Below are 26,221 nucleotides of genomic sequence, written 5' to 3'. Positions count from 1 at the left end.
GATGAATGAGTGGGTGGCAGTAATTACAAGAATGACTAAAGTGATGGGCACAGTAAAAATAAGGTGACAAAATGAGGCAAGTATAGAAACAGCAAATGCATTCAAACTGGGTGTAAATGGTTACATCATAATGTAGAAGAGGGAAGCATGGAAAATGTGAGAGAGGAGAAGGTGTCATGGCTCAGGAATGCTGTCTCAAAGAAAATGGGAGCGGTGCTCAAAGTCTGCAGTTTTTTGTTAAGGCCAGAAAATTGTAAAGTGTCTGGTAGAAAGGTGAGGGGCGGGATTCTCCCATTCGGTGGCAGAATGTCCACACCGTCGGACATTCTGAACAGGCCGCTAGGAGTACCGATTCTGGCCCCAACAGGGGGCCAGCACGGCGATGGAGCGGTTCACACCCCTATCCCGGCGCAAACTGTGCACCGCGGGATCCGCGCTTGCGCAGTGGCACCGGCGCCAGCCCGCGCATGCGCAGTGGTCTCTGTCAACGCGCCGGCCCTGACGCAACATGGCACGGGGGTTCAGGGGCCAGCGCGGAAGAAAATAGGCCCGGGGAGCGAGAGGTGGGCCCCGATCGCGGGCCAGGCCCCCCCCGGGGTCGGAGCGCCCCTACCCCACCCACTGGCTGCCCCCCCCCCCCCCCCTGACCTTACATGCAGAGTTCCCGCAGGCTGCGACCAGGTGTGGACGGCGCTGGCGGGACTCTGCCTTTTTAGAGCGGCCGCTCGGCCCAGCGCGGGCCGAGAATCGGCGGCCTGGCCAAGAATCGGCAGCCCGCGACCGGTGCCGCGCCAAACACTGGCGCCAGTGGCGCCTATTCTCCGCTCCACGGAGAATCGCATGCCGGCGTCGGGGGGGCATGGCCCGGTTGCAGGGATTCTCCGGCCCGGCCCCGGGCTGGGAGATTCCCGCCCGAGGTGTTGTTGCTTGTAATTTCTTCATTGGAACAGTGTTAGAAGGCCTATGATAGAAAGGTCATAATAATAATAACCGCTTATTGTCACAAATAGGCTTCAATGAAGTTACTGTGAAAAGCCCCTAGTCGCCACATTCCTGCACCTGTTTGGGGAGGCTGGCACGGGAATTGAACCCGCGCTGCTGGCCTTGTTCTGCATTTCAAGCCAGCTGTTTAGCCCACTGTGCAAAACCAGCCCCTCTGAGTGAGTGGGATTGGGAATAAAGGTGGCAAGCTATTGAAGTTCTAGACCACATTTACGGAATGAACAGAGGTAATCAAGATAGAAACCGGGAGCTACAGATGAATTGTCCTGATATCAGTTGATTGAAAAATCCTGGAATCTATTAACATAGGGCGAAATAGCTGGCTTTGAAAGCAGACCAAGGCAGGCCAGCAGCATGGTTCAATTCCCGTACCAGCCTCCCCGAACAGGCGCCGGAATGTGGCGGCTAGGGGCTTTTCACTGTAACTTAATTTGAAGCCTACTTGTAACAGTAAACGATTTTCATTTCATTTCAAGAAGCTTTAACATTGCACTTATAAAAGCATAATATAACTAGAACATAATTTTACTGAAGGGAAATCCTGGTCAGCATATTTATTGAAGTTTTTCTAAGGATATAACTAGTAGGGTGAATAAAGGAGAACCAGTAGATGAAGTGTATCTGGATTTCTAAAACACATTCGGTAAGGCAAGATAAGGGCTCTTGGAAATGTGTGTGGGGACGGGGAGAGGGGAGGTAATATATTAACATGAATAAAAGATTGATTAATGGACAGGAAGCAGAGAGTGTACACAAATGGAACATTTTAATTTTGCCAGGCAGTGAATAGTGGAATGCTGTAAGGATCAGTGCTTTTCAAAATTTTCATCGGAAAATGCTCTGGAGATCTGGGTTTGAAGCCCACCACAGCAGACGGTGAATTTTGAATTCAATAAAACAAATCTGGAATTACAAGTCTAGTGATGACCATGAAATCATTGTTTGTCATAAAAACTCATCTGGCTCACTAATGTCCCTTAGGGAAGGACATCTGCTGCCCTTACCTGGCCTGGCTTACATGTTACTCCAAATCTACAGCAATGTGGTTGAATCTTAAATGCCACCTGTAATGGACTACCATGTTCAAGGGGAATCTGGGATGGGGGCAACAAATACTGGCCAAGCCAGTGATTCCCACATCCCACGAGTGAATAAAAAACAAGATGGAAGCTGGAGGATAATGTCGGTAAATGTGAAGTCATTCATTCACTTTGGTTGTAAAAATAGCAAAGCAGAATATCTTTCAAAAGGCGTGAACCTCATGTATCATGTTCAGAGATGATGTAGAGGTGCCGGCATTGGACTGGGCACAGTAAGAAGGTAAGAAGTCTCAGAACACCAGGTTAAAGTCCAACAGGTTTATTTGAAATCACAAGCTTTAGGTCTGCTGCTCCTTCATCAAATGAAGTGGAGGCAAGTTCACAATCACAGCATATATAGGAGAGAGACAATTACAGGATAATTACAGACTGGAATGTGAAGAGTGGTTGGAATGTGAGTCTTTACAGGAACAAACAGTGTGAGTGGAGAGAGTGATTTATTTCAAGCCAGGACAATTAGTAGGATTCTGCAAACCCGGGCAGTATGGTTGGAGTTACGTGTAATGTGACATGAACCCGAGATCCGGTTGAGGCCGTCCTCATGTGTGCCGAACTTGGCTACCAGTTTCTGCTCGGCGATTCTGCATTGTTGTGCGTCTTGAAAGCCGCCTCGGAGAATGTTTACCGGAAGATCGGAGGCTTAATGTCCTTGACTGCTGAAGTGCGATTATTGCAAGTTGTCTATTCATCCCTGTCATAGCGTCTGCATGGCCTTGCAAAGTATCACGTGTCGGGTCCACATCCTTTCCTGCAGTGTATGAGGTCGACAACTTTGGCCGAGTCGCATGAGTGTCCAACGGTGTCCTTGATGATGATCCGGCATGGCTTGCAGAGGTTGCCGTGGCAGGGCTGTGTCGTGTCGTGGTCGCTGTTCTCCTGAAGGCTAGGTAGTTTGCTGCGAACAATGGTCTGTTTGGGCTTAGGCGGTTATTTGATGTCATCTCGTGTAGTCATTTCTGTGATTTTTCGCCATGAGTCCAAAACAAGAAAATGTCGTCAATGTATATCAAACCAACCCCTCCCAACCATCCCATTAAAGTCCCAATTGAATCCATTCAATCGAGCCCAAGTCCATACTCCTTGACAAACTCCTCTGCCTCCTCCGACTCATTGAAAAATGATCTTTTGACCGAAAAGTCACTCGCTGGGTACACCACTCCAAACCTGACTCCACTCCTGAATAGCCCTGACTTTGCCTTATTAAAAGCCGAACTCCCCTTCACCAACTCTGCTGCGATATCTTGGAATATCCTAATGATGCTTCCTTACCACCTCAAGTCCCAATTTGCTTTGGCCCATTGTAGAACCCACTCCTTCTTGAAGCTATGGAATCCAATAATTGCCCGCGGTGGCTCATTCAGCGAGGCATCCACCAGAGTACTCGGTTGGCCCGATCAAACTCTGGAGGGGACAATCACCCATTTCCCCCCCCCACCCCCTCTCAAAGCTTGACAAACATCTGAGAAAAGTATTTAGTCAGCTTTGGGCCCTCCACCCCCTCTGGTGACCCCACGATTCTGAGGTTCTGTCTCCTCGACTTCTGTCAAGTCATCCTTTACCCTCAGAGCCCTGTTTCTCTCCTCCACCAGCAACATCCCAGCTTCCAACGAGGTGATTCGATCACCATGCTGCGACAAGGCTGCTTCCATAGCCACCTCCGTAACTTTCGGAGTCTCTCCGCCCCAGTGTAGATGGGCTTTAGAGTGGTTTCACAGGTCGGCGCAACATCGAGGGCCGAAGGGCCTGTACTGCGCTGTAATGTTCTATGTTCTATGTAGAAGGTTTTTGCAGCTTCTCCCGAATCAGGCAACCGCCTCCTGAATTAACTGCTTTGGGGGAGGGGGGGGGAATGGGGGGATTTAGGTGCTGTGGGGGGGGTTCTATTTTTCTGTTTCCTATGATTGATATATTCAAATTTGTTTATTTTTCTCTATTTCGCATTTAATAAATTTAAAAATGTTAATAAAATTATTTTAAATAAAAAACGATTTTGACCATCGTCCAGAATTGAGAGGATTGGCTTCTGGGGCTGCACGGTAGCATAGTGGTTAGCACTGTCGCTTCAAGCTCTAGGGTCCCAGGTTCGATTCCTGGATTGCATCACTGTCTGTGCGGATCTGCATGTTCTCCTTGTGTCTGCGTGGGTTTCCTCCGGGTGCTCTGGTTTCCTCCCACAGTCCAAAGATGTACAGGTTACGTGGATTGGTCATGCTAAATTGCTCTTAGTGTCAAAAAGGGTTGGGTGGGGTTGCTGGAGTTGCGGGGATGGGGTGGAGGTGTGGGCCTAAGTGGGATGCTCTTTCCAAGGGCCGGTGCAGACTCAATGCACCGAATGGCCTCCTTCTGCACTGTAAATTCTATGATCTCTGACCCTGAACTCTCCCATTTTGTTTTCTTTTTGTGCATGTTTCGTTTTTTTTTTCTCTTTTCGCTTTCTGGCAGCTGCTTCGGTGCTTCTTTTGTTTCCTTGTTTCGTTTCTCGTCTCTCGTCTCTTTGCCATTCCCTTTCGCCCTGTAAGACTAACACTTCTATCATTCAATCTCTCTTGTCTTCTGCTGTATTACAGACCTTTTGTCCATTTTCCCTCCTAACTCCTTCTCAAAACCTATTACATTTCTTGTAATTTTCCGAGCTCTGATGCAAGGCCATGGACCTGAATTGTTAACTCGATAACGGTTTCCACAGATGCTGCCAGACCTCTTGTAGTATTTCCAGCATTTTTAGTTTATTTGAGATTTCGAGCATCTACAGTTTTCTGCTTTTCAACTAGATTCTAAGACAAGTGGTCACTAGAAACACGAGTTACTGTCGAAATTGGAATCTCCTGCCTTATTATTATCCCTTATTTATCTGTAAGCGAATATAGCTTTCAATAGGGGCCTTTTCTCTACCCTTATGGAATGAAATGAAAATCGCTTATTGTCACAAGTAGGCTTCAAATGAAGTTACTGTGAAAAGTTGCTCAGATTAATAACAGAGGGTTTGAACCTGCATTCACTTGGCCTTTAAATGTGGGTCAATAGTAAGATATTACAGTGGGAAAAATATCAGTTTTGCAGAATCAAGTATGTGGCGATGTCTTCTAGTTTCACTCATCTACTCTTAAGGACATAAGAACTAGGAGCAGCAGTAGGCCATCTGGCCCGTGGTGTCTGCTCTGCCATTCAATAAGATAGAACATAGAACATAGAACAATACAGCGCAGTACAGGCCCTTCGGCCCACGATGTTGCACCGAAACAAAAGCCATCTAACCTACACTATACCATTATCATCCATATGTTTATCCAATAAAATGTTAAATGCCCTCAATGTTGGCGAGTTCACCACTGTAGCAGGTAGGGCATTCCACGGCCTCACTACTCTTTGTGTAAAGAACCTACCCCTGACCTCTGTCCTATATCTATTACCCCTCAGTTTAAGGCTATGTCCCCTCGTGCTAGCCATTTCCATCCGCGGGAGAAGGCTCTCACTGTCCACCCTATCTAACCCTCTGATCATTTTGTATGCCTCTATTAAGCCTCCTCTTAACCTTCTTCTCTCTAATGAAAACAACCTCAAGTCCATCAGCCTTTCCTCATAAGATTTTCCCTCCATACCAGGCAACATCCTGGTAAATCTCCTCTGCACCCGTTCCAAAGCCTCCACGTCCTTCCTATAATGCGGTGACCAGAACTGTACGCAATACTCCAAATGCGGCCGTACCAGAGTTCTGTACAGCTGCAACATGACCTCCTGACTCCGGAACTCAATCCCTCTACCAATAAAGGCCAACACTCCATAGGCCTTCTTCACCACCCTATCAACCTGGGTGGCAACTTTCAGGGATCTATGTACATGGACACCTAGATCCCTCTGCTCATCCACACTTTCAAGAACTTTTCCATTAGCCAAATATTCCACATTCCTGTTTTTCCTTCCAAAGTGAATCACCTCACACTTCTCTACATTAAACTCCATTTGCCACCTCTCAGCCCAGCACTGCAGCTTATCTATATCCCTCTGTAACCTGCTACTTCCTTCCACACTATCGACAACACCACCGACTTTAGTATCGTCTGCAAATTTACTCACCCACCCTTCTGCGCCTTCCTCTAGGTCATTGATAAAAATGACAAACAGCAACGGCCCCAGAACAGATCCATGTGGTACCCCACTTGTAACTGAACTCCATTCTGAACATTTCCCATCAACCACCACCCTCTGTCTTCTTTCAGCTAGCCAATTTCTGATCCACATCTCTAAATCACCCTCAATCCCCAGCCTCCGTATTTTCTGCAATAGCCTACCGTGGGGAACCTTATCAAACGCTTTGCTGAAATCCATATACACCACATCAACTGCTCTACCCTCGTCTACCTGTTCAGTCACCTTCTCAAAGAACTCGATAAGGTTTGTGAGGCATGACCTACCCTTCACAAAGCCATGCTGACTATCCCTGATCATATTATTCCTATCTAGATGATTATAAATCTTGTCTCTTATAATCCCCTCCAAGACTTTACCCACTACAGACGTGAGGCTCACCGGTCTATAGTTGCCGGGGTTGTCTCTGCTCCCCTTTTTGAACAAAGGGACCACATTTGCTATCCTCCAGTCCTCTGGCACTATTCCTGTATCCAATGATGACATAAAAATCAAAGCCAATGGTCCAGCAATCTCTTCCCTGGCCTCCCAGAGAATCCTAGGATAAATCCCATCAGGTCCCGGGGACTTATCTATTTTCAGCCTGTCCAGAATTGCCAACACCTCTTCCCTACGTACCTCAATGCCATCTAATCTATTTACCTGGAGCTCAGCATTCTCCTCCACAACATTATCTTTTTCCTGAGTGAATACTGACGAAAAATATTCATTTAGTATCTCGCCTATCTCTTCAGACTCTACACACAACTTCCCATCCCTGTCCTTGACTGGTCCTACTCTGTCCCTAGTCATTCGCTTATTCCTGACATACCTATAGAAAGCTTTTGGGTTTTCCTTGATCCTTCCTGCCAAATACTTCTCATGTCCCCTCCTTGCTCGTCTTAGCTCTCTCTTTAGATCCTTCCTCGCTACCTTGTAACTATCCATCGCCCCAACTGAAACTTCACACCTCATCTTCACATAGGCCTCCTTCTTCCTCTTAACAAGAGATTCCACTTCTTTGGTAAACCACGGTTCCCTCGCTCGGCACCTTCCTCCCTGCCTGACCGGTACATACTTATCAAGAACACGCAGTAGCTGATCCTTGAACAAGCTCCACTTATCCAGTGTGTCCAACACTTGCAGCCTACTTCTCCACCTTATCCCCCCCAAGTCACGTCTAATGGCATCATAATTTCCCTTCCCCCAGCTATAACTCTTGCCCTGCGGTGTATACTTATCCCTTTCCATCCTTAACGTAAACGTCACCGAATTGTGGTCACTGTCCCCAAAGTGCTCACCTACCTCCAAATCCAACACCTGGCCTGGTTCATTACCCAAAACCAAATCCAATGTGGCCTCGCCTCTTGTTGGCCTGTCAACAAACTGTGTCAGGAAACCCTCCTGCACACACTGTATAAAAAACGACCCATCTAATGTACGCGAACTATATCTTTTCCAGTCAATATTTGGAAAGTTAAAGTCTCCCATAATAACTACCCTATTACTTTCGCTCTTATCCAGGATCATCCTCGCCATCCTTTCCTCTACATCCCTAGAACTATTTGGAGGCCTATAGAAAACTCCCAACAGGGTGACCTCTCCTTTCCTGTTTCTAACCTCAGCCCATACTACCTCGGAAGATGAGTCCCCATCTAGCATCCTCTCCGCCACCGTAATACTGCTCTTGACTAGCAGCGCCACACCTCCCCCTCTTTTGCCTCCTTCTCTGAGCTTACTAAAACACCTAAACCCCGGAACCTGCAACATCCATTCCTGTCCCTGCTCTATCCATGTCTCCGAAATGGCCACAACATCGAAGTCCCAGGTACCAACCCATGCTGCCAGTTCCCCTACCTTATTTCGTATACTCCTGGCATTGAAGTAGACACACTTCAAACCACCTACCTGAACACTGGCCCCCTCCTGCGACGTCAAATCTGAGCTCCTGACCTCTATACTCTCATTCTCCCTTACCCTAAAACTACAATCCAGGTTCCCATGCCCCTGCTGCATTAGTTTAAACTTCATGGCTGATCTTTTTGTGGACTCAGCTCCACTTACCTGCCCGCTCACCATAACCCTTAATTCCTTTTCTGTTCAAAAATCTGTATTTTGCCTTAAAAACATTCATTGAGGCAGCCTCAAGTGCTTCACTGGGCAAGGAATTCCACCCATTTACAACCCTTTGGGTCAAGTTCTTCCTCCTCAACTCCGTCGTAAATATGCTTCCCCTTATTTTGAGGCTGTGCCCCCTAGTTCTAGTTATACCCGCCAGTGGAAACTATCTCCCTGCTTCTATCCTATCTATTCCCTTCGTAACTTTATGTTTCTATAGGTTTCCCCCCTCTTTCTTCTAAATCCCGATGATTATCATCCCAGTCTACTCAGTCTCTCCTCATAAGCCAATCCTCTGAACTCTCGAATCAACCTAGAATCTCCTCTGCACCTCCTCCAGGGCCAGTACATCCTTTCTCAAGTCCAAAACTGTAAACAGTAATCCAGGTGTGGCCACACCAGCACCCTATAAACTATCTATACCCCTCTGCAGATTTTCAGTGTCCTCTGCACACTTGACTCTGCCATTCATCTTCGTGTCATCTGCGAACTTTGACACGTTAAACTTGGTCACAAACTCCAAATCATCTATTTAGCTCACTGGGCTAAATCGCTGGCTTTTAAAGCAGACCAAGGCAGGCCAGCAGCATGGTTCAATTCCTGTACCAGCCTCCCCGAACAGGCGCCGGAATGTGGCGACTCGGGGCTTTTCACAGTAACTTCATTGAAGCCTACTCGTGACAATAAGCGATTTTCATTTCATTTCATAAATTGCGGTCCCAAAACTGATCCCTGAGGCACACCACTAGCCACTGATCGCCAACCAGAAAAAGCACCCATTTATCCCTATTCTTTGTTTTTTTGTTAGTTGACCAATTCTCTATCCATGCTAATATATTACCCTAACATTGTTCACCCTTATCTTACGCAACAGCCTTTTGTGCGGCACCTTGTCGAATGCCTTCTGGAATTCCAGATACACCACATCCACCGGTTCCCTGTTGTCCGCCACACTTGTAATGTCATAGAATCATAGAATTTACAGTGCAGATGAAGGCCATTCGGCCCATGAAGTCAGCATCGGCCCTTGGAAACATCTCTACCCCATCTCCGTAACCCAGTAACCCTACCCAACCTTTTTGGACACTAAGGGCAATTTAGCATGGCCAATCCACCTAACCCGCACATCTTTGGACTGTGGGAGAAAACTGGAGCACCCGAAGGAAACCCACGCAGACATGGGGAGAATGTGCATAGTCCGCACAGACAGTGACCCAAACCAGGAATCAAACCTGGGACCCTGAAGCTGTGAAGCAATTGTGATAACCACTGTGCTACTGTGCCCCCCTCACGTGTCTTCAAAGAATTCCAATAAATTAGTTAAATATAATCTGCCTTTCATGAACCCATGGTGCGTCTGCCCGATGGGACAATTTCTATCTGGATGTCTCGCCTTATTTATTCTTTAATGATAGATTCAAGCATTTTCCCCATTACAGGAGTTAAGCTAACTGACCTATAGTTACCCGCCTTTTATCTACCTCCTTTTTTAGACAGTGGCGTAACATTTGTTTTCCAATCTACCGGAACCACCCCGAGTCCAGCGAATTTTAGTAAATTACTACAAGTGCATTTGTTATTTCACCCACCACCTCTTTTAGTACCCTGGGATGCATTCCATTAGGGCCAGGAAACGTGTCTAACTTTAGCCCATGAGCTTGCCCAACACTACCTCCTTAGTGATAATCGTTTTTAGATCCTCACCTGCCATCAATTATTGGCATATTATTTGCGTCTTCCATTGTGAAGACCGACACAAAATACCTGTTCAATGCCTCGGCCATTTCCTCAATTCCCATTATTAAATACCCCACCTCATCATCTAAAGGACCAATGTTTACCTTAGCCACTCTTTTTCGTTTAATGTATTTGTAGAAACTTTTCCTATTTGTTTTTATATTCTGAGCTAGTTTAACCTCAAAATCTATTTTACTTTTCTTTATAGCTTTTTTCGTGGCTTTGTGTTGACCTTTAAAGATTTCCCAATGCTCTAGTTTCCCACGAACATTTGCCACTTTGTATCCATTTTCTTTCAATTTGATAACCTTTATTTCCTTTGATATCCATGGCGGATAAGCCCTTTTCCCACAGTCCTTCCTTTTCACTGGTGTATATACTTTGTTGAGCACTGTGAAACATCGCTTTCAAAGTCTTCAATTGTCACACCGTAAAGTCTTTGCTCCCAGTCTACCTTAACCAGCCCCTCCCTCATCCCATTGTAATCTCCTTTGTTTGAGCACAAGACTTTGGTATTGCATTTACCTTCTCACCCTCCATCTGTATTTTAAGCTCAACCATATTGTGATCGCTCCATCCGAGAGGGTCCCTAACTATGCGATCATTAATTATTCCTGTCTCATTGCACAGGATCAGATCAATGATAGCTTGCTCCCTTGTAGTTTCCATTACATATTGATCGAAGAAACTGTCGCCGATATGTTCATAGAATCATAGAATTTACAGTGCAGAAGGAGGCCTTTCGGCCCATCGAGTCTACACTGGCCCTTGGAAAGAGTACCCTACTTAATCCCACGCCCCCACCCTACCCCCGTAACCCAATAACCCCACCTAACCTTTTTGACACTAAGGGGCAATTTAGCATGGTCCATGCACCTAACCTGCACCTCTTTGGACTGTGGGAAGAAACTGGAGCACTCGGAAGAAACCCACGCAGATGTGGAGAGAAAGTGCAAACTCCGCGCAGACAGACACCCGAGGCTGGAATTGAACCTAGATCCCTGGAGCTTTCAGGCAACAGTACTGCCCAAGGCCCTGAACTCCTCCTCAAGGCTGCCTTGACTGACCTGATTTGACCAATCGACATGTGGATTAAAATCTCCCATGATAATTGCCGTACCATTTTTACATGCATCAGTTATTTCTTTGTTTATTGCCCACCCGACCGTGGTATTATTTGGTGGCCTACAGACAATGCCTATCAGCGACGTTTTCTCCTTACTATTTCTGTCTGTCCTTCTGAATAGTCTGATACCACTGGATATTTAACTCCGAGTCGTGCCGACCCTGCAACCATGACCCTGTAATGGCCATTAAATCATACTCATTTGCGATGATTTGTGCAGTCAACTCATTTACCTTGTTTCGAATGCTACGAGGATTCAAGTAAAGTGCCTTTATGCTAGTTTTTGCACCTTCTTTTTTCCCATTTTTTCCAATTCGCACCAGGTTTGGGTAGTAACCTTGAGATTATAACCCTTGAGGACCTGTTCTTTAACTTGTTCCTAGTGTCTGATAATCCCCCAACAGGTCCTCTTTCCTAGTCTGGCCTATGTTGTTTGTCCTAACGTGTACCACAACAACTGGTTCCTACCCCTCCCTCATTCTTTCAAGCCGTTCAGAGATGTCCCTCACCCTGGCACTAGGCAGGCAACATACCATGCGGGACTCTCAGTCCTGCTTATAAAGGATGCTGTCAATCCCCCGAATTGTAGAATCCTTTACAACTACCACTTGACGTTTTGCTCCCCCCCGCCTGAATGGCATCCTGTACCATGATGCAGTGGTCAGCTAGCTCATCCTCCCTACAGCCCTTTTCCTCATCCACACACGTACCTGCTGGACAAGGTAAAGAGCCGAGGCTCCGCCGTTCCTGAATTCAGGATCCCTCTACTTGCCTCACTTGCAGTCAAACCCTGCTGTCACTGACCACTGACTGACTTGAAGTACTTAATCTACGGGGTGTGACCGCCTCCTGAAACATAACGTCCAGGTAACTTTCCCCCTCCTGGGTGTGCCGCAGTGTTCGAAGCTTAGATTCCAGCTCATCAATTCTGAGCCGAAATTCCTCAAGCACCCAACACTTGCTGCAAATGTGGTCACTACAGCTCGCAATGTGATCTGCCAGCTCCCACATCACACAGCTAAGCACATCGCCTACCCAGCCATCTTTATCTAGTTAATTAATTTATGAATTAGTTTTGCAGTGTTCTCCTTCAAATCCCGCAGGCTCATCTCCAGCCCGATCCAGACTGTGTGATCGCCAGGGAGAGGTGAAGACAAGAGAGTTAAAAACCCAGGGTCACTATGGGGAAAAATTCTGGGATAACTCCTCTCCGACCCCTTGTGTCCAGGAGATCACTATGGCTGGGATGATATTCAAAATGCACTCTCTCCTCTATCTCCACGCTTTTTGAAATTAACTCTTGTCTCTCTCCCCAAGCTTTTTGAAGTGAACTCTCTCCTCTCTGCGCTTTTTGAAAGTGCCAAATTACAATGTTCCAAAATCTAGCACCTTATATTGACATCTGAAAGTTTCTAGCTGAAGTGGCAATAATAAAATTTAAAAAATGAACATCGCTTATTGTCACAGGTAGGCTTCAAATGAAGTTACTGTAAAAAGGCCCTAGTCGCCACATTCTGGCGCCTGTTCGGGGAGGCTGGTACGGGAATTGAACCGCGCTGCTGGCCTGCCTGGGTCTTCTTTAAAAGCCAGCTATTTAGCCCTGTGCTAAACCAGCCCCTTAATGATAATCTATCTGTAAGTCAATGGATATTATTCTAATACTTTCCTCTCAACTATTGGCAGAGTTGATCACACCACCATCCCCCAAGAACTCACCTCCATTGTTCAGCTTGGTGGTCCACCTTTGGGAAGTTGCCATTGTAGTTAGTCCTAGTGAGCAATGTATTGATAAATAGCTTAATACAGCTATGTACTGCAGGCGGAGATGCCTCCGTAGCAGATTGGAAGGACCATTGGCTAGGAAGTTAGGACTGTGATGACCCTGAACATTGGCAACGTTTTCAGTGGATTCTCACTTGGACATCGCAATTTCTTGCGGCTGGAATGCTCTCAGTTGACAATTTGGCTGTTGAACAGAGACAGCTGTAAAGATGGGGACATCCCTTGGCAGTTTTTTTTTTACTGCTGTCATCTGGAGATTAAGAACCTCAGCAGGTAGTTAAAAGTCAATTTCATTGCTACTTCCTGTACTGTATTTTCTGAAAGTATCATTTGCGGCAACTACCTGGAATGTTCTTGACAGATGGCGTTTCTATTGACCTTTCCATTGTTCAGTGATATAAGAATATGAATCATCCCTGCTGCTCTTTTGAGCTGTGCTCTTTAATGCCTCTTTTTAAATATATTTGTAATTTCCCAAATATTTTACAAACTGACAGTATCATTTGCAAAGACATGGATATGTGCAAGAGCTCATACACGAAAACTCCATTCACTTCACAGTGTCATAATATTTCAAATTACTTGACTGTTACACTTGGATTTTGCACGTTTAAAAAGCTATTGCTTTATCTTCATTCTTCAATTAAATTGTTTATGTTCTAGCATTGATATGCAGAACACTACAAACTTCAGTGTCAAATCTCGTCTTCCTTTTATTTACCTGGTGACTAAGTCTCTGTAGATGTCTTTGAACTATATCCAAATTAAAAAATTCAGGTTTCCCACACATTGACATTGTTTGCAAATTTACATAAGCTATTTATGGGAAAGTCATTATTTAATATGAACTGCAGTGATTTTAGAACCAAGGAATGATTTGTTCCTAATTACTGCTACCCAATTAATAAATTTCCATTGAAGATCAATTTCTATTTATTTATGTCTTGCCATTTCATGAATTTATAACTTACCATTTACTCATCTGAGCTTTGCTTTATTAAGAAGATTCTTGTGAATTACCTCATCAAATATTTTCTGAAAAATGATATGCTTGTACATCTACTGTCACACATTAATTGTCACAGCACCAAAAAGCTAAAACAGTTTAATTCAGATACCATAACCGTGGGCAAAATTAATAGTCACGTCGATAAAATGCAGGTTAATGAAGGAAAGCCAGCACAGATTTCTTAGAGAAAATTGTGTTTAACTAACTTGCTGGAATATTTTGAAGAAGTCTGCATGCTGCACTTTGGGAAAGATGTGAAGGTGTTGGAGAGAATGCAGAAAATTTTCACAAAAAATGATTTCAGGGATGAAAAAATCTCCAGTTGCAGAGAATTTGACGTACTTTACTTGGAGCGGAGATTTGATAGAGATATTGAAAGTCATGAGGCGTCTGAACAGAGTAGATATGGAGAACATGTTCTCACTTGTGAAAGGATCGAGAATGAGAGGGCAAAGATTTAAAGCAATTTGCAAAAGAAGCAAAAGCGATACGAGAAAAAACTTTTTTCCCCCCACAGTGAGTGGTTAAGGTCTGGAATGCGCAGCCTGAATGTGTGGTGGAGGCAGGTTCAATTGAAGCATTCAAAAGGGAAGTTGACAGTTATTTGAATGGGCAGAATATGCAAGGCTGTGGGGAGAGGGCAGGAGAATTTCACTATGGAAATTCATCATTCGGAGAGCCGGTGCAGACATAATGGGCTGAATGACCTTCTTCTGCGCTGTAACAATTCTGTGATTCCGGGGTGGTCACAACCTGACTTCCTTAACCCACATTGACTTCCTAAACCCACATTGACTTCCTTCACCCACGTTGACTTCCTTCACCCACGTTGACCTCCTTCACCCACATTGACTTCCTAAACCCACATTGACGTCCGAAACCCACATTGACTTCCTTCACCCACGTTGACCTCCTTCACCCACATTGACTTCCTAAACCCACATTGACTTCCTAAACCCACATTGACTTCCTAAACCCACATTGACTTCCTTCACCCACATTGACTTCCTTCACCCACGTTGACGTCCTAAACCCACATTGACGTCCGAAACCCACATTGACGTCCGAAACCCACATTGACGTCCTTCACCCACATTGACTTCCTAAACCCACATTGACGTCCGAAACCCACATTGACGTCCTAAACCCACATTGACTTCCTAAACCCACATTGACGTCCGAAACCCACATTGACTTCCTGAGCCCACATTGACTTCCTAAGCCCACATTGACTTCCTAAGCCCACATTGACTTCCTAAACCCACATTGACTTCCTAAGCCCACATTGACTTCCTAAACCCACATTGACTTCAAATGATAGTGTTGTCCTCTGATCAGACCAATGTTAATTTTGCTTTATGATGGACTGTAATATAAAAAAAATCCATGATTGCACCATCACCTCACTTTAAAGATTGGAATTATGTGTATATGTCATTTTTTTGGGTTACAAAAAATAATACCATGGGTATGCCCATTTTTGTCTTTCTTCCTTTCTGTTGTGGTACTGTTGTTTTGTGGATGGTCAAGTTTAGTTTTCCTGTTTAATATTTGATTTCTTTTTGAACCAGACTTCATTTTTCTACCCTGTCAATTCGATTCTAGCAAAGTTGTTCCCTAATAAAATCCACTGAGAAAAGGAATGAAAATACATTAGATTAGACCTTGTAATTTGGATGAGTAACAATTTTTTAAAAAAGTCATTATGGTGACCGATTTTTGTCTGGTTTTTTTCACTTTAAGGAATAACCTGAATCAGTAAATGTGCTTAGCTAATCAGCTACATTGCAGTCATGATGAACCTTTCATGTTTCTTTTGGGTATGCTTCCTGATATTTGCTTTTGATTATTTGTGAATTGTGTGACCGTATGAGTTGTGTGAGATGCAAATTTATAGGCCGATCTTGGATTGCTGACAGTCTATTAACCTCGCGTGCGATTCTCCAGCCTCGTTGTGCTCTCGTTCAAGCGTAATGACGCTGATGAATAGCGGGAAAGGCCAAAAATGAGTTTCGCGGCAGGTGCCAGACAGTTTGTGGTGCAACTGGCGCCCTCCCCAGACAAAATCGGGATCTCGCCGTAGCGTGGTGAGAAACCAATTATCACCACTAAAGCCACATTTCCATACAAATAACGAGAACGACCCCATATCCAATGGGCCCCCGTCATTCAACGGCCTCCCAGCTGGTGCCGATTAGTACTCCATTTGAAAAATGTGAACTTGATGGAAGGGCTTCTGTGTGGAGCCGAGGAGGTGAGTAGCCATCTTTGCTCACGGGCAAAGAGCCCGGGGGTGCTGGGCTCGCCATCCCAGTGCTCGGCGTGTGGTGGGGGACCCTACGTAGGGGTGGGTTGCCATGGGGGGGGGGGCGCCATGGGCAACAGCTCGGCATGGCAACCCTGGAAAGTGTGTTCCAGTTCCGGAGGCAACCCTTGTCCCTACCCGTCCGTCCTGACGACCACTTGTAACCCCCCCCACCGACCACCCCCTACCTACCTCCCCCTACCTACCTCCCCATCCCGGTGCCCTCAGTGATCCTCAACGTGCCAGGCCCTCCTAGCTCTACCACAACCTTTAGGTGTGTCCCCAGGATGCATATCTGAGATGGAGGCATCCATGTGCCTAACTCGTACCGTAGTCCTCGATGCCCCTGGTGGGCATCCTCTGGGAACTCTGTGCCAAAAGGCCCCAGCTCACTTATCGGCAGCACATGCATCAGAAGGGTGGAACTCGGTTGAGCTGGTGCCCACTGTCGCCACTCCTTGAGACGGGACCGGGTTGGCACAGCGCCCCCTCCTCCCGGCCGATGCCCATAGGGCCCTGGGGTTCATCTTGGGGTGGAGTGGCAGCTGGTTTGAGCCCCGGCTGTCCCTGCATCATGTGGTTCTGCCAGCACTGGAGGTTCCCCAATGTCTGTAGCAATGTGTTGACATCCTCGGCGATGCTCCTCAGTGCACGCTCTGCAGCACCTTGGCAATGCCCATCTGGTCCGCAGAACCTCATCACGGTCGGCCTGGTACTGGGTGACATTCCCCAGCAAGGCAGACATTCTGTCGAGACCCTCAGCCATGGCCATCACTGACTGCACAAAGCCTTGGACACTTTCATTCGTGCCGACATCGTGCACCAGGCTCTTCACTGAGGTCACCACCCTAGCAGTGTTGCCTTCGGTGACATTCATTCCCGGTGCCATCTCCTCCGCCTGTAACCACTGGGACTCCTCCAAGCGGCTATGGATCTGCTGGAGTGACGCTGACATCTCCCTCTGAATGTCTCGACCACACCCTATCATCCCCATCAGCTCCGGGTAACCCTGTACCGGAGGCTCAGCATCAGGCTGGGTCCTGGGATCCAGCAGCCCTCCGACTGCTGTCTCGCCTGGGGATTCCTGTCTCCACCAGATGTACATCAGCAGTGCGATGCTCACCAGTTGGGCCCCAGAAGCCTGACCACTAATATTTCTCTCCGAGGGGTATGTATCTGCGCTGGTGGAGGGTGGGGATGACAGCTGTGCCGCGACTTTAACAGTTGCATCCTCCGAGCTCCCCTCCGAGGTGTTCTCCTCGGAGTCAGGAGATGGGCCGGCTCCTTCGGCTGGAGGACCTGCGGGGGAATGGACATGTGGTCAGTGGGAGGGATGGGTCAGTCAGTAAGGCAATCACAACTCGCGTTTGACAAGTCCTCTGGGTGGAGCCCCTTGATTCCTCACCTCTGCAGTATCTGCCAGTCTCCGCGATGGTGAGCGCTCTGCCCTCGGCCACACTGGTCACCTCCAGGGCTGCTACTTGAAGGAGGTGAGGATTCTGATGTCTGGCACACCACTGCCAGTCTGGGCTCTCTCCTGCCGATTGTGGGAGACCTTTTCCTGAGAGGACACGGAGAGGGCATCGTTAACTACAAGAGTGGTGCATAGTGGCGGGGGGAGGAGGTGTGCGAAGGAGGGATTGGGGGTGGGGGGTGGAGGTAGGGTTGGGGTTAAAGGAGGAAGGGGGTGAGTGGGGTGTGGACAGCCCCACAGGGAGGCGGAGGAGGGGGGGGGGGGGTTCTCATGCTGCCGATGTAGGTCATTGATCTTCCTGCACTGAAGGTCAGTCCTCTTGGTCTCATTCCCCGAGCTGACTGCTGCCGCCACCTCGTCCCAGGCAGCATTGGCTGCCTTGTGACTTCCCCTCCGGGACCCTCAGGTGAACAGGACATCCCTCCTGGCCTCAACCGCGTCCAGGAGCCTGCCCAGTTCAGCATCTTCGAATCTTGGAGCTGGTCTCCTCGACACCATTGTTGTGAGCTGGCTGGGGTTGGCTCAGCAAGTGCAGCAGCGGGGAGCTGGCGAGCATGGCGAATCAGCTGGCGACCCGTCATTTCAGGTGAAAAGCCTGTCAGAATCATAGAATGTACAGAAGGAGGCCGTTCGGCCCATCGCGTCTGCACCGGCCCTTGGAAAGACCACCCTCCTTAAGCCCACGCCTCCACCCTATTCCAGTAACCCCATCTAATCTTTTGGACACGGGGCAATTTGGCTTGGCAAATCCATCTAACCTGCACATCTTTGGACTATGGGAGGAAATATGGACTAGGGACTTTTCACAGTAACTTCATTTGAAGCCTACTTTGGACAATAAGTGATTTTCATTTTCATTTCATTTCAAATTGGAGCACCCGGAGAATACCCACGCAGACATGGGGAGAAAGTGAAAACTCCACACAGACAGTCACCCGAGGCCGGAATTGAACCCGGGACCCTGGAACTGAGGCAGCAGCGCTAACCACTGTGCCACCGTGCTGCCCAAGACCTTGTTAAGTGGACCAATTAACGATGAATAGAGTTGCCGGCCTCGCTGGACCGAGTGCCGGGAAGCACGCGGCAATTCCCGCTTGCTACAACGCTTCGAAATCTTTCCAGAGAATCGCACCCCTCATGTCTATATTGAAAGTATGGTCTGTTAGACGGTGTTTCAATAACAAAAGTCACAAACGTTATATTTTAAGTACTAGATGTAACTTGCACTTCATAATACAGCTACAAAAGAATTTTTCTGTGTTATCAATGATTTTGAAGTGGAAATAAATAATGTTTTCTTGGCATTTTCTGAATACGCTAAAGGAAACCATTTTTTTTCAGTAACACTGCAATAGGCCCCATTACTGGAAAGCAATTATTGACATTTCTGGGTACTTACTATGTACAAAGCGACATCAGTGTTTTATTCAGAAGTAGATAACATATGAACACTTAGAAGGCGGGGGAGTGAAGAAAGGGGAAAATCACATTTTAAATAGAAGTGCCAAAGGTGGCTTTTCAAGGCTGGGAGGGAGCTGACAAGACAGTGATGCAAAGAGAAAATGTTTAAGAGGATGGGGTAATGCAATTAAAGTAGCAGCTAGGGACAGTGGGATGAAGTGAGGAATGAAAATTACAGCAGTATTGGATGGTCAATGGATGTGCAGGACATAACTGGATATGTTTATGGAAGTAGGTGGAGCTTGCAAGGCAATGGAGGGATTTTAAGCTGGGCCAAGAATCTTAAAAGTGAGCCTGTGGGTCATGTGTAGGTGTTGGAGGTTGTAGTTGTAGGTGATGAGGCATGTGAGAACACAAGCTGTGTTATTCTGCATGAAAACAAAAAAGAAAATGCTGGAAAATCTAAGCAGGCCTGTCGACATCTGTAGGGAGAGAAAAGAGCTAATGTTTTGAGTCCAGTTGACCCTTTGCGTTGACCCAAAATTGGGTACACTGATGGCAAAGGCATTTGTGAATTCTGACTGGACAGAGGAGAGATGGGGCAGAGATGAAGAAAGTCAATTTGATTTGGGAGAGCTGAGATTGAAAACTATGGAACAGGATACTGAAATGCTGTAACCTAAATGTGCCATGATTTATAACTAAGATTAATAATTAATGTGACTTGATTTAAATGAACAAAAATAGTAAAGGTCTTGGTGACTCAGTAGGCTGGAACGTTGTTTTCAATTAAGAAGTTTAAGGCTTGTTAGACTGATGGGAATTAAATCTTCCTCCTTGCTGTGCTAAATGCAAAGGTCAAAAGTATAATTAATTTGGAAGACATCAGTCCATTGTTTGGGAGGCTCCCTTACAGCACAAAGCTACCTCTATTCAAATAGAAAATAGTATTAAGTTGTGAGTCAATTAAATCATTACATATTTAAAAGAAGCAAGATTTTTCTGATGTATGGGAAGTGGAAATATCTCATTGGTATAGTTGGAACTCTCTTCGAAGGTTTATGTTGCTGGGGAAAACTAGGAACCTCTTCATATTTGTAATTTGGCACAGGAAAAAGCTGTGATAGCAAACATGGAATTAGTGTCAGGTACTTTGCATCAGTTTAGGTTTTAAATGGTCATATCTCTTAAGTAAAGCTTAATTCCATGCAGAATTATCTGTCCAAAATGTAATTAAGGTAAAATGTAATTCACAAATGGCTCTACTATACTCGATATATTCAGTCAACTGTAAACCTGGTGGGTTTATTTGAATCACGTACAGGAGAGTGAGATTCTTTGCTCCCCACCTCCGGTTTTCATTCTCACAAGGATAACATTCCCAACCTTTCCTAACAACAGTAATTTTTATGGAGTTCCCAATTCCAGCATTCAAAGCGGTATTAGAAATTTAAATTGCATAGTTTTGAAGTTATTTTTCTGCGGTTTCAAATGGTGATCAGTTCCTGGCTTCATATGCTTTGTTTCCAGCTGAAGATAGTATGAGGAAATACACGTAATTCTCAAAATTGACCTTTAAAGAGAGAACTGAAACATAGAGAAAAGAAGAAAGAGAATCAAAGAAGAGGAGGACGGAGAAGAAATATTAGCTAGTTGTATTTAATTCTCCCTTGTGGCTTATGTGACTTGCATATATACTCAAAATTGCTACTGAGAATAAACTTATTTCCAAATGTTTTAAACTGACTCTTGTTCATTTGTAGGTTCACGTTATGAGAGAGGTGGCCAGCATGGCTCAGGAGAAGTTGGGGGTCTCATGTGAAGTAATTGATTTGAAAACTATTCTGCCTTGGGATTCTGAGACTGTATGCAAGGTATGCCTTGGTCAACTATCTCTATAAAGCCAATAATTGCTAAATATTTTTTTTAAAAAGAAAAGGTTTGCATAGTTTTTCGGATGATTATCAGATCTGAGATTGTACTGCTTCACAGGCTCGCTGTCACTTTAATTGTAAACTGAGCTAATGTGCTTCAGTGTGTATTTTATCTGTTAACATTCTTAATGAAGGGTATCGCCAATCATTATTTCTTTCAACTTCCCATAATAGCCTCTGCCCACTGTGATGTTCAATAAGGAACAGTATGCAACCTATTGTGTTTAATGTTTGAAATCAGCAGCTTTACTTATCCTATTCTCCAAAGGTTGTACATATTGGTTAAAGTGATATGTTTGTTTCAAAATCAGAAATGCAGAAAGAAGCAAAATGTTGCTGACCATAATTTGTCATTTGTCAGTTTGTGCCTGCAAATACATTTTGTCTGTTTTGCAATTCTTGACCTATCTGTCTGTTTTTCTAGTGGCAAATACAGCTATGATTAGCATGTGTGTAATGTTTGTCATATGTAAAGTTTTAAAAAAAACGAACAATGTACAAAATATGTGCAATTTTCAGTCAGCCCATGTATTTCATCTTTCCAGTCTAGCATTGGTTTGTTTTGGCCCTTGGATCATGCAGGTACCCAGATGCATTTCTGGAGATTATATTGAGACAGTACCGTGTGATTATTGTGCTAATTAGTATTTTGCCTATAATTGTTGGGCGTTGCTGTGAATCATTTCAGTTGTAATTAAACCTGCCAAGTAGGACTGCATGCACACTGCAGTTTTACTAGTATTTTCACAGTCTCAGATGACCAAAACAGTGCAGATGTCCTCAAATAAGGATTTTCTTGTTGTTGAATATAGTTATTAGATAAAGAACTATTCCAAGCCACACAGTAGAAAATATTCAGACCCTATTGCAATTATCATGCTGCCCACATTAAATTTGGCAGGTCTACTTCGATGAAGCTGTCATGATGTGCTATCATACAGTCCAATTTTTGCTGATTGCTGCTCAGCTCGTGTCTAACCAGGCATCTATTGTTTTTTGAAAATAAATTTTAGAATACCCCAATTATTTTTTTCTCCCAATTAAGGCGCAATTTAGCGTGACCAATCCACCTACCCTGCAAAACTTTGGGCTGTGGGGGTGAGATCCACGCAGACCTGGGGAGAATGTGCAAAATCCACACGGACAGTGAGCTGGGTTCGATCCCAGCCCTGGGTCCTCAGCGCCGTGAGGCAGCAGTGCTAACCACTCTGCTACTGTGCTGCTCCATCTATTGTTTAGTAAAGGCAAATATAAGTAATATAATATATAATAATCTTTATTGTCACAAGTAGGCTTACCTTAACACTGCAATGAAGTTACTGTGAAACGTCCCTAGTCGACACACTTCAGCGCATGTTCGGATACACAGAGGGAGAATTCAGAATGTCCAAATTACTTAACAGCATGTCTTTCGGGACTGTGGAAGAAAACCGGAGCACCCGGAGGAAACCTACACAGACACGGGGAGAGCGTGTAGACTCCGCACAGACAGCGGCCCAAGCCAGGAATCGAATCTGGGACCCTGGCGCTGTGAAGCAACAGTGCTAACCACTGCTACCGTGCTGTCTGTGCCTCATGTTCATATGTGCTCTCATGATTGATCTTATCTTTTACATCAATCGGGAAGGATTTCACTCTGGCAATGTCCACTTCATTCTCATCAATGGGACTTCATCTCGCTTTCTTGCCAGCTCTGATAATGCCTTCATTTCAAGGCAGACTACTGACCATACTTTTTTTTACCTTTGGGAGGCAAATCTTTGAGTGGATTCTGGGAGATCAAAGCTATCAATTACAGTCATGCAGATGTCTGTCTGGGAGTATTCTGCAACATAGTTTGGCTTGATTCTCAAGGATTCTGATGGTTTATTATACGTTGCACAGCATTGACTCCCAAAGAGGCCTCATCAGAGAATTCCCAAAGGAAGATGGCACTCAAAAGAGGAATGGACCAACTAGAGGAGCAGCACCTTGGAAAGGCTGGAGATCGTTTTGCTGGTTGCAAGCAAAAATTTTAGTAATCTGTTATGTGACAACTGTATCTGACCACTGCATGAGCCCCATTCTAAGGCTACTGGTTCCAATTCCCTTAAGTTCTTCTAAGTTCTACCAATCTTATAACAGTGTTATGTTGGGACACTGTTAGAACCCTTATGGATTTTTAAAAAAATTATTTCATGAGATGTGGGCATCACTGGCTGGACCACCACTTATTGCCCACCCCTAATTTCTCTTCAACTGAGTGGCTTGCTAGGTCATTTCAGAGGACATTTAAGAGTCAACCACATTGCTGTGGGTCTGGAGTCACATGTGGGTCAGACCAGACCAGGTAAGGATGGCAGATTTCCTTCCCTAGTTTCAATCGTGAACCAGATGGATGTTTACAACAACCAACAATGGTTTCATGCTCATTATTAGAATTTTAATTCCAGCTTGTTATTGAATTCACCATCTTCTTTGGTGGGAAACAATGAGTGGGAGGGTCAGGGAAGGAAGCATAAGCGGGAGGGCTGAGGAGGGAAGTGGTGAGCAGAAGAAAAGCAGTAAACACGAGTATTGGAGGCATGAAACGGCATAATACAATACAAGTCATAGGACATAAATCAGAGGCTGAAATGCTCAACTCATTTAAAAGGTGCCATGATGTAATACCTAAGGCTATGGACCAGATGCTGGAAGATGAGATTAAAATGAGCAGCTAGTTTCCTTTACTCTTTTTTTTCGTCTGGACAGTCAAAGTCGCAATGTGCTGAATGGCCCCCTTCTCCAACGTAACGTTTCTATGGTTCCATCACAGAAGGCTCTGCTCCTTAAGTTTTATTTTGCAAATTGTAGTATCATATGTTATAGAAACAGAGTTTGTCTCATGCCATGAATTCTATTATTGCAATGTTAGCCTTGTGCTGCAAAGATACTTAAATTAATATATTGTTAAACACTTGTTCTCTGCAACCTTTATCCCTTCCCTCACAGTTTCTTACTTTTAATTTGTTTTTATATTTCTTTCTAACTAATGTATTACCTGGTCTTATATTTAACCATATGTTAAGAAGGTAAACTTGAACATTAATTGTTGTTCATGAGCTCTCCTTTAGAGGTGGGATTCAGAGTGAGGAAATTGGTTGAAATTGGCTTTCTGATGCCATTTTTCAGTTAATCGAGTACTACAAGTGTGGAGGTAGACACATTAAACTCATAGACCCAACCAGGTTAGTTTCATTGCACTTTTAAATTTCACACTGTTACTGCAAGATAAATTGTTTGAGTTATTGGTAGCGCAGTAGTATCTCGATGATGGTTTGTCGGCAATGCTGCAAGAGTTAATAACTTGGCATGAGCACAGAGTAGTGATCTAATCTTGACATTCAAAAGACTGTTCTGAACCATGAAAGTTCTACTTATGTGGTTTAAGGCTAAGCTTAATCAAATTATAATTGATGCTAATCTATTCTCTTTCTAAATTTGCAGTTTGTGTTGTTTAATGCCTCTCATTGCGAGTAACATGGTTTATCTGCATCTTACCTACGCTTCTCCATGTAGAAGTTGTTTCTCACAATTTTAGCAGCATTTGACTTGACAGACCATTTAATTATTTTAGATTAATTTTTTTAAAATCCTGGATCAATTTAAAATTTGTTCCTACACAAACAACTTAATTTCTTTATAGACGTGTTGCCAAAAGCACATTCTTATCTAGACTCCTGTTTTGCTTGGAGTTTTCTTTCCCTCTAGTCTGCTTCCCCCCCCATTCCTCTGGTTACATTTTTTCCTTTCTACCCATATTAAGTATATTCCTGGAATTTGTTTTCTGTTTTGTCTTTGATCCTTGTATAATTTTTTAACATACCTTTCATTTCCTGAATCCAATTACGACTGCTGATACTTGCCGCACTGTTTATTGAAAGTCATCTTCTAGGACAATAATTCCACTGCTTTGCAACATTACTGGTGTCATACGTAGATGAGAGAGAAAAATGTTCCCTTTTTTTAAGTCGTACTCCTGGAGTGAACAACATTTTAGTGCAGGAAAACTGTTAAAATTGAGTGGCAAGCAAATCTTGAAATCATGAACGTGAACTGCCATGCTGAGCGGTAGTGCCCGGATACTAATTATCTTATTACTATTGTTACAACACCCTAGGCTAGTGCACGGTCAATTCCAGCCCTGTGTGCCCTGGAGTCGCAACACAGGTGAATTAACCAATAATTCTTACAAAGATACCTGAAGTCTTTGGCCCTTGGCTGGCCAATAATCACAGTCACCAGGTTTGTAAATGTAAACACAATTGCTGTTTATTTACAACAGGAACTATCATGAAATATGCAGTAAATACAACTGGTTAACGACAAGCTAATATCTAATAACCCACATTAATTTGGTCCCACCCTCTACCCCCACACACAAGGCAGACAAACACAGAGGGCTGGAAAAGGGTAAAATCATAAGTGGAGGGAAAAAGAGTCTTTGTTTCAGATGATGATTCTTGCGCATACTTTCTTCCCTGCAAGCTAGCAGATTAAAGTCTTTGGTTTACAGCCTGTAATGATCATCTTTGTAGATTCATTCATTCAGGTACTCTGTAGGTTAGAAATGCATTACCCACAGCTTTCCCTGGAGAAGCACCTTGTTTCTCAACAAACTGTGCTTTCAGTTCGTCGTTTGTCTTCAGGTCTCTGTAGTTCCAGGAAAACAGCACCCAGAGGTTTTCTGGAGAGAGAGCCAGCCCTCAATGACTTTCTGGAGAGAGTAGGCTGGATCTTTCTGGAGAGAGTTAGCTGAATCTTGTTTTCACTATGCTGTCAGAATCAAAACTTAAACCAAACTCAAACCAAACTCTGAAAAATATCCCAGTGGAATAGGATCCAGTTACTAGACAGGACACAGTCTTTTGGGTCAATCCATTGGCCATCAGCCAATGAGTGTAACCGAGTCCCAACCCATCTCTCTGTCACTGGTGCCGGCCAGTCTGCAGTTTCTGTTTAAACCAGCACAGCCGTCTGTATTCTTCCTGCTTGAATTAAAGATACAGGCATCTTGCCTTAAAAAGACAGGTCCAATAATCATCCATCGATCAAAAATGTAACGGCAAAAATAAAAGAACGAAGTA

The 26,221-nt window shown here is 44.8% G+C and overlaps 1 protein-coding gene across 3 annotated transcripts in view; it reads left to right on the top strand.

Annotated features, from left to right (window-relative positions):
* The window catches only part of bckdhb (branched chain keto acid dehydrogenase E1 subunit beta), a 403,853-nt gene that overhangs the window by 161,438 nt on the left and 216,194 nt on the right, over positions 1-26,221 (top strand). For all 3 annotated transcript variants that reach the window (XM_072499807.1, XM_072499806.1, XM_072499808.1), the window contains one exon: positions 20,943-21,053. In XM_072499807.1, the coding sequence (XP_072355908.1) occupies positions 20,943-21,053 (111 nt within the window). The remainder of the gene's footprint in view (positions 1-20,942; positions 21,054-26,221) is intronic.

This window comes from Scyliorhinus torazame, chromosome 4 (genome assembly GCF_047496885.1).
Source record: "Scyliorhinus torazame isolate Kashiwa2021f chromosome 4, sScyTor2.1, whole genome shotgun sequence".
NCBI lineage: Eukaryota > Metazoa > Chordata > Chondrichthyes > Carcharhiniformes > Scyliorhinidae > Scyliorhinus > Scyliorhinus torazame.
Note: the sequence above shows the minus strand (reverse complement) of the source record. Positions and strands in the feature narration are given on the sequence as shown.